Below are 14,385 nucleotides of genomic sequence, written 5' to 3' on the forward strand. Positions count from 1 at the left end.
CGAAAACAGAGAGATAGACATGTCTGCCTCTAGCTGGGCCACAGAAGTTTGCTTATTTTCACATTACCTCTTTGTCTGCTTGCATGCTGCTCAGAAGTACGCATCTCGTCTCTTGGAGTATTGAGCAATAATAAAAAAGCTTTTGTTTTTCCATTTTGAACAGCACAGGATTTGCCAGTCCCATCACAGTCTTACATGACAGTTTGAATTCCCTGAAAACTCAACACCACACAAGCTATCAAATGAGACATTATTACAGTGCAGATTGAAATTCTGTGTCTTTTCTAAACTTTCCCCTCACAACCCCCCTTAAGGAGGTTACGTTGTTGAAGGTGTTTGAAAAATTTATTCTGTTCCATTTTAATATTTAATATAAGTCATAATGTTAGTTTTTTTTCCTTGTTCTTCACTAGCTTCTCCTTGTCACAAAGCTGCCAGTTTATTATGATGGAAAGTTTGAGCTGTCAATCAAATCTCAAACAGGTCCAGAGGACCCTCCCCTTGCACTCTGACCTGGCCCTCTTCTCTCATTACCATGGACACCTTAGTTCTCTACCTGTTCCTATGAGACCCAACTGCTCTTGGCAAAACATTCAGCTTTATACTCTGAAACAAAAGCACTTACGCCCACTGGGCCCTCCAGGGCCCTTCAGGAGAAGCCCGTTCTTCAATAAAAGCACCTGATTATCACGCACATCTATCAGATTTTTTTCATGCCTCTTCACCGAAACGCAACAACAGTGTTAAAAGAGGGAGATGAAATATGCTGTGTGTCATGGAAGCATGTGATGTCTCCTTTTAGTCTGGAAGTAAGGACAATGTGTAGTGGAGCAGTACTGACTGTTATATACCTTGTCGAGAAGGTGAGCAAGATGGCTTGTGTTCATGCCAATTGCACTGATTTACAGTATGACCGTTTCATTTTCAAATGTGGGATTTGGGGTAGGGTTAATTTTGTCAGCCATTTTTAATTTAGTCTTAGTCTTTTAAATTAGTGTTAGTCCTGTGTCAAATGCACTTTTTAGTTATCATATTTAATAAACCATGTTTTGTTTTTGTTTAGTTAATTTTTAGTCAAAGAAATGTCTGAGCATTTTAGTCTAGTTTTAGTCATTGAAAACTTATTTTCGTCATTCTGTTTAATGGTTAAACTAAAAAAAGAATCGCAAAATTATAATCGCAATGATTGTTGCAATGAAAATTATTGCACCTTCGTCAGTAAGCACAAACCAACAGAATATGAACTCATACAGATGGTTTATTGTTTATTATAGACTATTTAATATATAAATGAAGCACTGTTTACATTAATAAAAACTTTTTCCAATACTATTCCTAATAGTATTTCCAAATTGCAATAAAGTTTATTTATTAAAACAATATTTATTCAGCAACCACAATCGCAAACAAAATTGCCAAGATCTCATGACAGAACGCAGACTGGTTGAATGACACTTTCATATCAGAGGCCCCTATGGTGTTTCAACTGAGACTGTATGTTTTTTTTTTTTTTTTTTTTTTTTTTTTTTTTGGCAGGCCCTTTAAAATGTTGCAGAAGCACCCTTATGACATGTAAATGGTAAACAAGTAAGTAAGTAAATAAATGTTTTGTTTTACCCATTTGAAAGTTTGCAAAGAGACCTGGTGGCTTTATAATTCAGTTAAAAAGTGTGATTTCAGCAACCATGAACAGATATTGACGTCAGCCATTGAAAAGTTGGTCAACCATTACTGTGGCCACAATGAGCTTCATTCATGAAACACAAATAATTAATTTCTAATAATTAAATCTATTGATGCATAAATTGCCACGTTGAATGGAATTGGTTTGTGAACCGTTTTTAAATGATGTTCAAGGCCCTATAAGTGAATGTTTGAGTGAAAGATCCCCTCAGCTGACCTATGTGTTTGATGACTCATGAAAACATGAGCTATTGTGAACATTCCAACATCATAAATTCAGCTTCGGACATATTCTAACATCATACGCCCACAACACCAATAAGAACAGGCCTCAGCTGAGAAATTCATGGCACATTTCTGTAATTACAGAATGTTATATTCCTGGCAGCGAGCACTCTGTCCCTCTCAGCGCACGCACACACACACACACACTAACACACACTGCAGAGTGGCAGGACCTGGCTAGGCAAATCCCTTCTTACCTCGGTGTGATTTAGTGCTAATCGGCTTTTTATTACTCTCTGATTAACAATCCATCTACATTTTTAGAGCACAGTGAAAGAGAGAGAGAATACAGAGAGGGTGAGAGTGAGAAAGACTGTGAAGAAGCTGGAGTTTCAGTCCCATTGAGGTTATTTTGAAGAACTGAATACCAGAGCGAGCCAGACTATTGTGCAACATCGCCAGCATTTCAGCAATCCAAAGAGGAAGTATGCAACAGAGGGGAGAGAATGAGCGAATAAGAGACAGCGAGTGTCGAAAGGCAGAAAGAAGGAGAGGTGGAGAGGTAAAAGAGGCAGGAATTGAGAAGTGTGCTGGCTGGGATTCAGAGACCCGGGCAGTAAAGCTCATCCAGAGAGAGGACACTTGCAGGGTGGAACGTGAGACCAATGCCAATGTACAAAGCTGGAGCCAAACCTCTCATCCAATCATCACGGTCCGTGCATGTCAAGCAGCCCTGGAAGTAAGGAGAGGAAAAAAAACTTACAAAAACAACAATAAAAACTCTAAAACTGCCAATAGATGTGGATAAAATTATAGACATCTATGAAGAGAAATGGCAGAGTGGTTTTGTTTACAGCCACTGCTTTGTTGCCATCGCCATGATGGTGAACGCACTGCAATTAACTCTGCCTGTGTTTCTACTCATCAAGCCTAAGTGAGCTATCTGAGGTGCGGGGGGAAAGAAAGCCGCGGTGGGGAGGGGTGGAGGCGTACATGAAAGGAATGCTTATGCGCTTGTGCTGAGAACTCAACCGCTGCTCTCATTTAATATAAATGAGCTTAGTTTCACTCAATTTCTGCTTGTTTTAAAGGGGCTGAGCAGCAGGACATTGTCGACCGGCATCGAGCTTAAGCAGATGCTGTTGAGATTGTTAAAGGATCACGTCAGTGAAGCGAAGAGTAAAGGGCTTGGATTTTTTTTTTTTTTTTTTTTTTTTTTTTTTTTTTTTTTTTTTTGTCATGATAGACTTGAGAAATTATGCTGTTCGAGAATTTGGAACAAGAACTCAAAAAGATTTGCAAACAAAAAAGACCAAAAGTGTTTTAAAATAAATCACACTACTTTGATCAAAAATGTATCACAGTTTCCACACAAATAATATCAAATGTTTCTTGAGCAGCAAATCAGTATATTAAAAATGGTTTCTGAAGGATAATGTGACACTTGTCACGAATCCTGTCCATGGACTTCCATTCACTCACCACCAGAGGTCACCCGCTCTCCACATGGACTCTCACACTACAAAGACTGCTACACTTTACCCTGGACTCCATTTCCCATACTCCACTGCACTAATCACAAGCTCACCTGAAACCAATTACACACAGCTGCTACCAATAACACACAGTATATAAATCAGTCTCACGCAACCACTCAGGGCAGAGTATTGTATGTGCATATTGCTAGTCAGTGAGAGCATGTTATGGAGCCTGCTGTAGTTTCCTAGTCTTAGTTTAGTCTTGCCTTGTCTGTTTTTTTGTTTTGATCATTGCCTGTGTATTTCGGATTTACACTTTGGATTACCCTGTTTGGACTTTGTTTGCCGGAGATCGACCCCACGCCCGTTTACTGGACTATTCTTGTGTCTTGCCCTCAATATATTGCCTTTTTGACCACGTCCTTATATAAAGCTTGCAAATGGATCCGCATGTCTCACGTCTTGTTTGCCCCATTACAACACTGAAAACTGGAGTAATAATGCTGAAAATTCAGCTTTGACATCACAAAAATAATTGACATTTTAAAATATATTAATTATATAAAAGTTATTTAAAATTTTAATATTTCACAATATAAATGAAATACCCAACATTACTTAATATGAAGAAAAGAAAAGTTAAAATATCTTATGCAATTTTGCTTTTCAATTAAGTGTACTTGTTGGATGTTTTTCATGAAAAGCAAGATTTATATATATATATATATATATATATATATATATATATATATATTTTTTTTTTTTTTTTAGTAGCATAGAGCTCAAAATTGGACATCATTATAGTTTCCAAGATGAAACTTGGCTCACATTTTCTAATCTATTTTTATGGTTTGCAGCAATAGCCACTTTTACCCAGCCAGTACAGTTAGTAATACAGCCTCCTGTTTGTTTTATTGAGTGTCCTGAGAGAGAAGATGCAAAGCAAAAGAAAGGAACAGAATGAAATAGAAAAGAGCTACAAAATGTATCACAAAGTCGAGCATTTGGGTATTCCTATCAGCCATTGTCAGCAGCCTACCCCCCCTCTGTGGGGCTCCAGGGACAGCAGAAATGGATGGATGGAGTGAGGAATTATGGGAATGTGTTGAGCCAGCAGACAGACAACTGTTTTCTTAGGCAGTAGTCTCTCTTTTCTTTTGCTTGGCACATTACTATGACAGCACACCCAGTTGCTTCAGCTTCACTGCAGTCTCTCTTCTTCTACAGGAGGCCAGGAAGGACAATTGTCCTCAATTTTGATCTACTGCCTGCAGCTGAATATCTCACTTTGATTTGCATTGTAGTCCATGCTCAGAATGAAGAATGAAGCCTTTGACTCTTTGACTCTTTGGTCAGAAGTCTGTATTATGATAAAAATTATTTTGTATATTTTATTCTTTCCTTTCGAATTGCGAAGAAGTGTGTTGTTACGTTTATAAGCAATTGGATAAAAAATAAATTAAAAAAAATGGTTTTCACTTTGAATGTGCTAAAAAAGAAGTCGTAGTTTAGACTGAAGTATAAACCAGAACCATATTTAAAGGGCAGAATGTCATTGAGAATGTCACTAAAGAGCTGCCAGAACAACCTAGCATCATGACAACTGCCAAACTTTGCTTGTATTTGTTTAAAAATTGCTTGAATCTAGTTTCAGAATGAACTGTATGTCTGTCATGGGAGCTTGAGCAAGCCTCCATAATCATATTTAGTCTTTGAATCACTGAAAACATCTAACAGTTAATTTTGATCTTTTTCCACAGGCTCCCAGAGGTCCGGATCTCAGACAATGGTCCTTATGAATGCCATGTAGGAATCTATGACCGAGCCACACGTGAGAAGGTCGTCCTGGCATCAGGGAACGTCTTCCTTACGGTGATGTGTAAGTATAAATGCACTTCTGAAAGGTTCCCTTTTGTATTTTCTCACCTTCAGGCCTGTGGAACAGCATGCACTAATTTGAAACCATCTTCAAACAAGAGGATGTAACTGTACAGTTTATTTAGGATTAAGTGGACCATAATTTGCTCAGATAGACTTTTGGCATTATGTAGTTGACAGGAAAGTGGTGGCGTTGCATCCAAAAGCTGACCCCAAGTCTCTTTCATTGTCCTTTAACTCGTTGCCTGAGGTTTTGAAGTGCTTTATCCTGTGTTTGTTATTTGGAAGTCTGCCGTATTTTCTCTGTTAGAGCTTGGCAGGTTGGTCCAGAATGGGCTTATCATTAAGGCTGACTGTCTCCATGTGATAAGGACCTTTGAATGGGAGGTAGAGTAGCGTCTGTGTGTGTGTTTGTGCGTAATTCATAACACTTCACTTTGAACTTCCCCACTTGCTGCTTATATTCATGCTGTGCTGCAAAGCATCATTTAGGAAACTCGGGAGGCGATGAAAATGCAAAGATTACAAAGAGAGCTGATTTGCTTTTAATCGTTGTATGCCTGTTGCCATCTCTTTTATTATTATTATTTATTATTTATTTATTTAAATTATTTATTTTTTTGGTAAGACTTTACAAGAGCTTCCCTAACTTTCATAAATGAGGCATAAACAAACTGTATTAGAACATTATCTAATGATTTGGAGATCGTAATTCTTCAGTGAAATAGTTTAAAATGTAAAATAACTTTTTTATATTCATGTTTGAAGATAATCTGCTACAGCATGGTTTCCCAAGTTCCCAGGTTCAGGAGTTGATGAGAAGCTGATAATGAATTATTTTGAATGTAAATTAAGATAAATAAATGGGGCTGCATGATAATAGCAAAATAGTTTCATGCTACTATCAAATCAAAGGCTGTAATTAAATTAAAAGTATAGTTTAATTTCATTGTTATAGTTAAATATATTCTTTTTTTATTATTATTTTACAGTACAATTGTAATTTCCAACAGTAATATATTTATAATTCCAGTTGAAATATTAATATATAATTAGAGTTTAAACATACTACAAAAAATATTATTATTATTATTATTATTATTATTATTATTATTATTATTATTTTTATTATCATCATCAACATCAGAGAACCATGGCCATACAAATGTGTTGTTAAATTATTGAAATAGTCATTTAAAACTCATAGGGTACTTAAATATTTACATGTGGCTCAGCCAACAAAAAAGGTTTGGTAAGTTTTACCATTTATTTATTTATTTATTTATTATTTATTTTTGTTAACTGGCTGTTAGATAGATCTCATTAGCAATTCTCTCTTTTGCCAAATCAGCTGCCACAGAAGGATTATCTATAACTGCACTGTCTTGAGACAGACTGAAAATCGGTGAAAAGCCCTAGAAGGGGTGATGTGAATAAATACGGCCTTGAATAAAGAATGCCACTTACAGCCCCTTGAGCTGGAGAACACATCCCAGTAAGAACGATGGCATAGTTGATATTAATGGGCTGCTCTTTATCAGTACGAGATGTTTTGAAGAATCTAGCTTGTAATTGGTTAGGAATTGAAGGAAAGTGTGTGCGCCTCATCTAGCTGACACTTGTAAATCCCAACACCTCTACAGGGGAAGAAGGATAGCCTCTAGCATTGTGGCTAATTGCCATCTAAGCTGAAACAGAATTATTCATAACCTATTAGTGTGGCAAGTTCACCGGGTGGAGGGGAGAAAAAAAAATCATGACGAGTGAGAGAATGAAAATTAGTGAAAAGAGTTCATTAATAGGAAGCCTTGCACTGGCAGTATTTTAATTTGCTAAAAGACGTCATAAATCCGTTTTATTGAATTTTTGCCAAGAAATTCAATCATTTGCTTTTTAGGCCTAGAATTCAAAGTATTGGGGTCTCTGAGACTCGCCTTCATGCTAATTCTTAAGTCTGGGTTGACTCTACCATGAACTTCAACTTTAGCCATGGTTAATTTTGGGAGGCAGTGTGATCAAGAATTTGAATGTCATATGAGACTTCACTAAATTCACTAAAGCCCAAAGTATGCTTCAGTTTTGCATATGAACACAGGTGCTTGATACATGCACAGTAAAATTTTCATCCTTGTCCAGTGTCTGCACTTTTTCCCCTCAGTTATGACCAATAAAAAAATATACTGTACTTGTTTTAACTAGAGTTTCAGATATTTTAACCCCTTCACACAAGTGCTTGTCAATGCGGACATCTGCAATAGTTTGTTGTTGCTGTTGTCATGTATCTTCTATTTCTTTTCAACTGTGAAACAACGGCCTGGGCCAGTGTTGCCAACTTGTGGACCAACTCATTAGTGCAAAAGAAAATTAAAGCCATGGTTAGAAATGTTATAGGTACACCATGCTAGTGATGAAAATTAAATTACTGTAGTCAACATGTAAAAAAAAACAAAGTATATTCTTGGTTTAATAAATCACTAATGGCACCATTTATTTGCACATTCTGTATGTATATTATTTGACAAATCTTTTTTTTTTTTTCATGAAGTTTGCTTTCTATTGGAGACAATAGTGTTACATGAAGATTTGATAATTGAATAACATAATTATGGGAATATGGCAAAATTAGCTTAATTTAAATAAAAATTGACATTTTTGTATTGAAAAGAATGAGCATGATTTCATTTAAATTCTTCCAGCAATATGTCAGTGCATTTTGCACCTGGTTAAACTGTTTTGCAGGCTGTTAGCAGTAGGGCTGTCAAAATGACTGAAAAACTAAATTTGAATTTTCTATTTAAATATTATTTAAAATTCGAATTATATTCGAATTTAAAAGGCATAATTTCAGTTAGGGGAAAAAGCTTTTGGCTTCTCTCCTGAGGCCACAAAAGGGCGCATCGAGCAAAATATTATGCACATTTCTTCAAAGTGTAATAAAATAACATGGCTATCTTTGAAAAAACTGCATAATGTTTAAATAATGTTTATAATTATTAAAGATGCTTAAACAATTAGAAAAAAAAAAAAACAGCACCATGCATGTATGTATAGTTTAATACAAAGGACCGAAAACCAATCACCAAAGTAGGCTACTTTCTTCATTAAAAATCATGAGATACAGTGGGATGGGGAAAAACCACCATAAAATCTTGAGACATGTTTTTTAAAAGTTGAACTTACATTAATTTTACATGGCTTTCTTAACATGCCGCTCTCTTGAGCGAGACTAGAGTGCAACACTGTCCCTCTAGAAAATGTGATAAATATGTGTTCTGTGTGAACGGCTTGGTTTCAGTTTTGACATAAACAACATCTTTTCCACACTGATGCTCTCGTTTTCTGCAATATATTGAATGAACAACGTAGCAGCGCCGCATCTAGGGGGTTCAACAAAAACATTAAAATGCAATGACACTTACATCGTCGTCGCATTTCATGCGCCACTGATAAGGCCTGCATGACAGCTGACGCGGACCTAAAATTTGAATGCAACGTTTTTGCATTCGAATGTGGATTTTTTTTTTGTAAAAATTCGACGAATATTCGAAATTCATTTATTTATTTTTTTATTATTTTTTTGACAGCCCTAGTTAGCAGATAAGCCATTGGTTTTGCAGGAAAATATTGTTTAGTGATTTGCCCCTGTGTGTATGTAGGAAGTCATTGACAAAAAAGGTCACAGGAAAGTGACACAACACATGTATGCAGCTGTGCATAGCTGCTTGGTTTGATGGTATCTTTCTGTATAATCGTTTTCATGGCCTTTCTGTGATATACAAGGAAAATTAGCATTTCCTCTTTTAGTCGGTGTTGAAAATGTGCTCTGTTCTCTCACCGCTGATGTTTGTCCTGTCATTTGCGGCTGTGGGGCCATCGATTGCCTTATCATCAACAAACAGAGATGTCCTCATCTCATTATAATGATGATGTTTGTTCTTGCTCATTCCATAATAAGTCTGGTCCACATATCTCTAACTGCATTTGCCAACACATCACAGGCTGACAGTCCTCCAGTGTCAGCTTTTACTTGTGTATCCTTCTTGCTATTTATTTATTTGAAATTGATGCATATAATTCCTTTCTAGAGGCTAAACATTATGCTAAACTGCAGCACTTGAAGTAGCATTTAATACCAGAAGAGATGACCTTAGACAAACCTGTGAAGTAAGTCAGCTGAGCAAGTAATTAGTTCAATTAAATGCTATATTCAGTAAAAGTAGTCCCACTGGCTGTAAAGGCTTAAAGTTGAACAGGCTTAGCTGAATTAAGCCTAATTCATTTCTTTTGTCCACTACCACCTTTTAATTGTCATGAAGCAAATTTAATGAACCAAGCGTAACTGAGAAGAAGACAGTGTAGCCAAGTAAAAGGGTTAGTAAAGTGTGTTCCAGGTAACATATTACGAAATACGTGTAACTGGTGACATATTACCAAAATCTCGATTAAACATTAGTGTTAAGTAATATTTCCATCAGTGCACTGTTAAATATTGAACTGAAAAAAGGATTTAACAAAACACATTTTTCAAAATGTCATCTTTTTGTATGCGGAAGTGAAAACTGGAGTGAATTTACGAAGAATCTCAGCTAGTAGTATTTATTTGTGCATTTTGTCTGCATTTTACTTGAGGGTAAGTAAATGATGACAGAACTGTAGTTTTGGGATTAACTATTATTTTACATGTTTGCTTTTAAACCCTCTGACAATTTCTGGCTGCTTGGCTTCATTTATAAGTAGATTACTGGAAAAGTTAGCATCAAAAATGAGCACTGTTACTAGTAGGCAGAGTTTTATGTAAGAAACATGTTTGTTAACATTTTCTGTTGATCATGACAGCAGTTATTCATCAAATGATGAAGAAAAAGATGCACACTTTCTGTATTTTATGAGCCTACTCAGATCCGATGCTGTAGAAACTTTGCATAGTACAGTAAATTTCAGCAGCTTCTTTTATAATCTAGCTTCTCTGGTCTGCAAGATGGAGAATGTGGGGTGCAAACTGTGTTCCACACCAACTTTAAGTTACCTGATTTACATAATTATTTTAGTATACCAGGCATTAAAACAGCACACCAGTGCATAAAAACAAACAACACTATCATTGTGCGTGCAACTCATTCTTAGTGAATTTTTCCCCTAGGGCACAAAAGCAATCAAGGCTCAAGGATCGTCCCTAGCTAATTCAAGTCTTTTGGTTACCATTAAAAATCTTTAAACATGGCGTTAGGCTACACTGCTAGCAAACAGGCCTTAGGAAGAAAATTGCATGTTCAAACTGATTTATCTTTTTAGTTCAGTTTAGTGAAAAATATAAAATATTTAAACCGCCAAACCCATCCATATATGTCTACATTTTGTGTTCACATCACGCAACTGTGCGAATACTTTGTTTTAACCTTTGCAGAGTGCGATAAAGTTATTGAGAGGACATCCTTCACGAGACATGAGAGCCTTATGTTTATATACACATTTAAAAAAGAGAAAACGAGAGAGCTGGAGGCAAAGAGAACGATGAGCCGTGGGGTGCTTTGGGAGCAATTACTCCTTCATCTCATAAACTGGTATTCACTTCAATTACGGTGCCCAACTTTAATCAAGCAGTGTGTATATATAGTCGTGCAGCTTTTATAAATGGAGGAATTAATGACACCTTGCTGCAGCACAAACATGAAGGAGTTTGGAGACTGTGTTTGGTGCGGGAGCAGCTGCTATGGAGGTGGGGGGGTGGGGGGTTGATGGATAGCTGTAGAGCGTCTGTGAGAGTTTGTGTCTATGCACGCACAGTGATCCTCATATGTTTGGGCCCAGACCAAGAGATCCAGGCCTTGTCCTGAGACCATCGAAGGATGTCTGTGCCAAAAGGCCAGGATATTGCTCTTGAGGACAATGTATTCATCATATTCATCTCTGAGGAGGTGTAATGTATACAAGGTTACCATGGGCTCCAGTCCTCTGTCTTCATCTGGCTTTCTAAGTAAAACTCATTATTCTAAATCCATGTGCTTCAATGTTACCCATTTCCTTGAAAGGCCGCCTGGTCATCGTTCAGACATTTTGGCTGGATCCTGCCTTTTTTTTTCATAAAAGGAATGGTTTGAAAAGCATCTGAACAGAATGTTAACAATCATAAAAGCTTAATTTTAGACATGATGTCTGACCTCCTGCCATTAGTTCTTTGATGGTGGAAAGATCTTTTTTGCAGTTGTTTTGCTAGCTTAGCAGGAGTCTCATTGAAAAGAAAGAGAGATGCTTTTGAAAAATCAATGAATTATTAAATCCGTCTGAGGGAGAGCACACACACACACACACACACACACACACACACACACACACACACACACACACACACACACATACACACACATACACACATACACACAAAAACACAGGAGTGATAAGGGAAAATAAACAACCATCAACTTTTCGTTGGATTTCCAAACTAACTCTTGCCTGTGCGTTCTTTTAAATTAAACTAAAGAGTTTGTGGTCTGTTTCCTTTCAAGCTTGAGGTCTTTGAAATAGTGAAGAGGTGAGATTTAATAATTTGTGCTGTTGCTACACTATGACCTGTCAACTTTCCCAGTCCACGTAAATCACTTGGCTTTTGTGTTACTGAGAGAAAGTGTGAGGACAACGGAGTGGTATAAACATCAACAGCGACCCCGAGGCCACATCACGAGGGTCCTTGCTCCTGAGAATAGACAGTTAATATATCTTTACTCGCATACAGTACAAGTAGTTGAGGATTTTGTAGAGAGCAAATTAAGATGTTGCAGACTTCAGCAATAACTGTATTATCTCTTGATTCTATCAGTTTCCGTGGAGTAGTTGTTTGTCAAATTTATGAAATAAAAGGAGTAAAATAAGAGGGCTTTTTAGAATTTTACATTGCCTGAATGTGTTGTTGTTATTATTATTATTATTATTATTATTATTATTATTGTTATTATTATTATTATAATATTTTTTTTAAATGTTAGATTTTTAATTGTTTAAATATTTTAAGTTCCTATTTTTATATTTATATTACCTATCATCATTAATGTTCACTATCATCAAAACCTATGTATAGTTATCTTATATTAAATGATAAACCACATATATTTTTATTTATTTATCTATATTGGTTAACATTGTTTATTTAGTTGTTTAAATGTTCTAATTTCTTCTTTTTTATATATATTTTTAGATCACCTTTACCATCATTTAATACTTGCTTAAAATGTATGCATTCATTGTGACTAACTGAAAACTACTCACTTCTGGTTAGGAAACAATGTAAACTTGCTTTTGCATTTGAAGGCCAGAGGGATTAATTGACCTTTGGCCATATGAGAGCATCAAGGGCAGAATGAACCTGGGGAGTGTTCAGTAGCCTTAATCCACCTGGTATTATGGCTATATGAAGTGATGTCAAACCCCTATCTCTTATAATTAGAAGATGATTCATTAATGACCAATTACAGCACTATAGAGAATTGAATGCTGGATTTTTATATAAAGGATAATGTACAGTCAAGTGTCAATTGATGTAAAATAACCCCAGAGAGGCTCAGGGTTTTTAATTACCCAGAAGGGGATTTTTTTTATTAACTTGCACGGGCTTGCTCCCTCTACTTTGTCTCCTTTATTCCAGGTTTGCATGTCAAATTAATGTTTTTACAGTGTTTTCATGCATTGTAGTAATTAGTGGTTGAAAACAACTAAAATGTGCATGTTATTAATTATAGTGCAGTATAGAGGAGCATCTGTGCATTTTATGCCATGACTGCATTTTGTCCAGTGGACCGTAAACAGCAGACAGTGTGCAGATGGCAGCACTTACAACCAATCAAAGTGAAGTAATGGCCTCTATATGGGCTCAATTCTATGGGTTTTGTTTAAACCTGAATGAATATCTAACATACAAGCAAACAATTAAAATCAAGTGCAAAATTTCATAAAAAAGTATGGAAATCTTCCCCTCCACAAGCACAACAGCTTAATGAGCATTTATAACACAAGCACTTATAAATAGGCCAGCAGGCCCTGAAGTGCTCGCAGATGTCTGAGCAATGTCGGTGGTCCCCATGTCATTTTATACCACGTATTCAAAGTGTTCACTTGACTTCTCACTTTAAGTATAGAGGAGCCAAAAGAATGACACACTGTGCTTGCTCTCCCATGCTGTGCTATTGTTTAGCAGATTACATTAGGAGTGAGTGTGCAATGCCTGTAGAGGATCTGCTATTATTTTCCCTGCGTGAACTGAGAGCTGTTTATTAGAGTCTGGACGAATGCACTCCTGTGGATGATTGGTTGTTACTCAGAAAATGATGCCCAGCATGGTCAAGGCATGTGACCTAAAATGTGTACTTGGATTTGAACACAATAGGACTTTTGAAGGGGTCATTTCAATATTCTGTAACCCTGTAAGTCATCTAGGTAATATATGTTTTAGAAAATTGGAGCTGATGCCATCCACAGCAGGACGGGTACTTGAGCTTTGTTTCAAAATATTAGTGACAGTTTCACACATTTTGTAGCCTTCTCTGAAATGTGAACTTGAGGCCATCACTGCGTGCAATTAAGCTAAAACTAGCCATTTATTTTTATAGACAAAGAAGCTTAGTTGATCTGAAAAGCATTATTAACTAATTCAGTAATGGAAATCTGGTTTACTTGGGGCTCATGATTTTGACTAAAAATGTCCAAATGTTTATGTTTTGTAGCCATTAAAGAAAATTAGTATTTGTCAATTAAAAAAAAAAATAATAAAATAATAATAATAATGTTTAATTAATGTGTTTTAGTTTTTCACACATTACAGCGTAACAGTGTAACAAATGAAAAAAAAAAGTTTAAAAAAAAAATTCTCATTAGTAAGACATTTTCAAAACAGTTTGAATCAGTGTCTGAACTGACTCAATCATAAGTCATTTTCAGTCATGTTCCATTCTAAATGGACCATTGTTTTGCTTTTTTGGTAACTACAAAAGGATTCAATAAGCTAATGGATTAACCTGAATATTTAATTTTCTCCTGGTCTTTTGATTGATTGATTGATTGATTTTCCCATTTCATACCTTTTACTGAGCCAGATAGCATTTAATTAATCTATTTGCATTTTCAGTTAGTCATC

The 14,385-nt window shown here is 36.1% G+C and overlaps 1 protein-coding gene across 2 annotated transcripts in view; it reads left to right on the top strand.

Moving 5' to 3' along the window:
- LOC109069555 (immunoglobulin superfamily member 21-like) overlaps nucleotides 1-14,385 on the top strand; it is a 191,324-nt gene that overhangs the window by 128,525 nt on the left and 48,414 nt on the right. For both annotated transcript variants that reach the window (XM_042734023.1, XM_042734024.1), the window contains exon 4: nucleotides 5,147-5,265. In XM_042734023.1, the coding sequence (XP_042589957.1) occupies nucleotides 5,147-5,265 (119 nt within the window). The remainder of the gene's footprint in view (nucleotides 1-5,146; nucleotides 5,266-14,385) is intronic.

The sequence above is a fragment of the Cyprinus carpio genome, chromosome B11 (genome assembly GCF_018340385.1).
Source record: "Cyprinus carpio isolate SPL01 chromosome B11, ASM1834038v1, whole genome shotgun sequence".
NCBI classification, from domain to species: domain Eukaryota; kingdom Metazoa; phylum Chordata; class Actinopteri; order Cypriniformes; family Cyprinidae; genus Cyprinus; species Cyprinus carpio.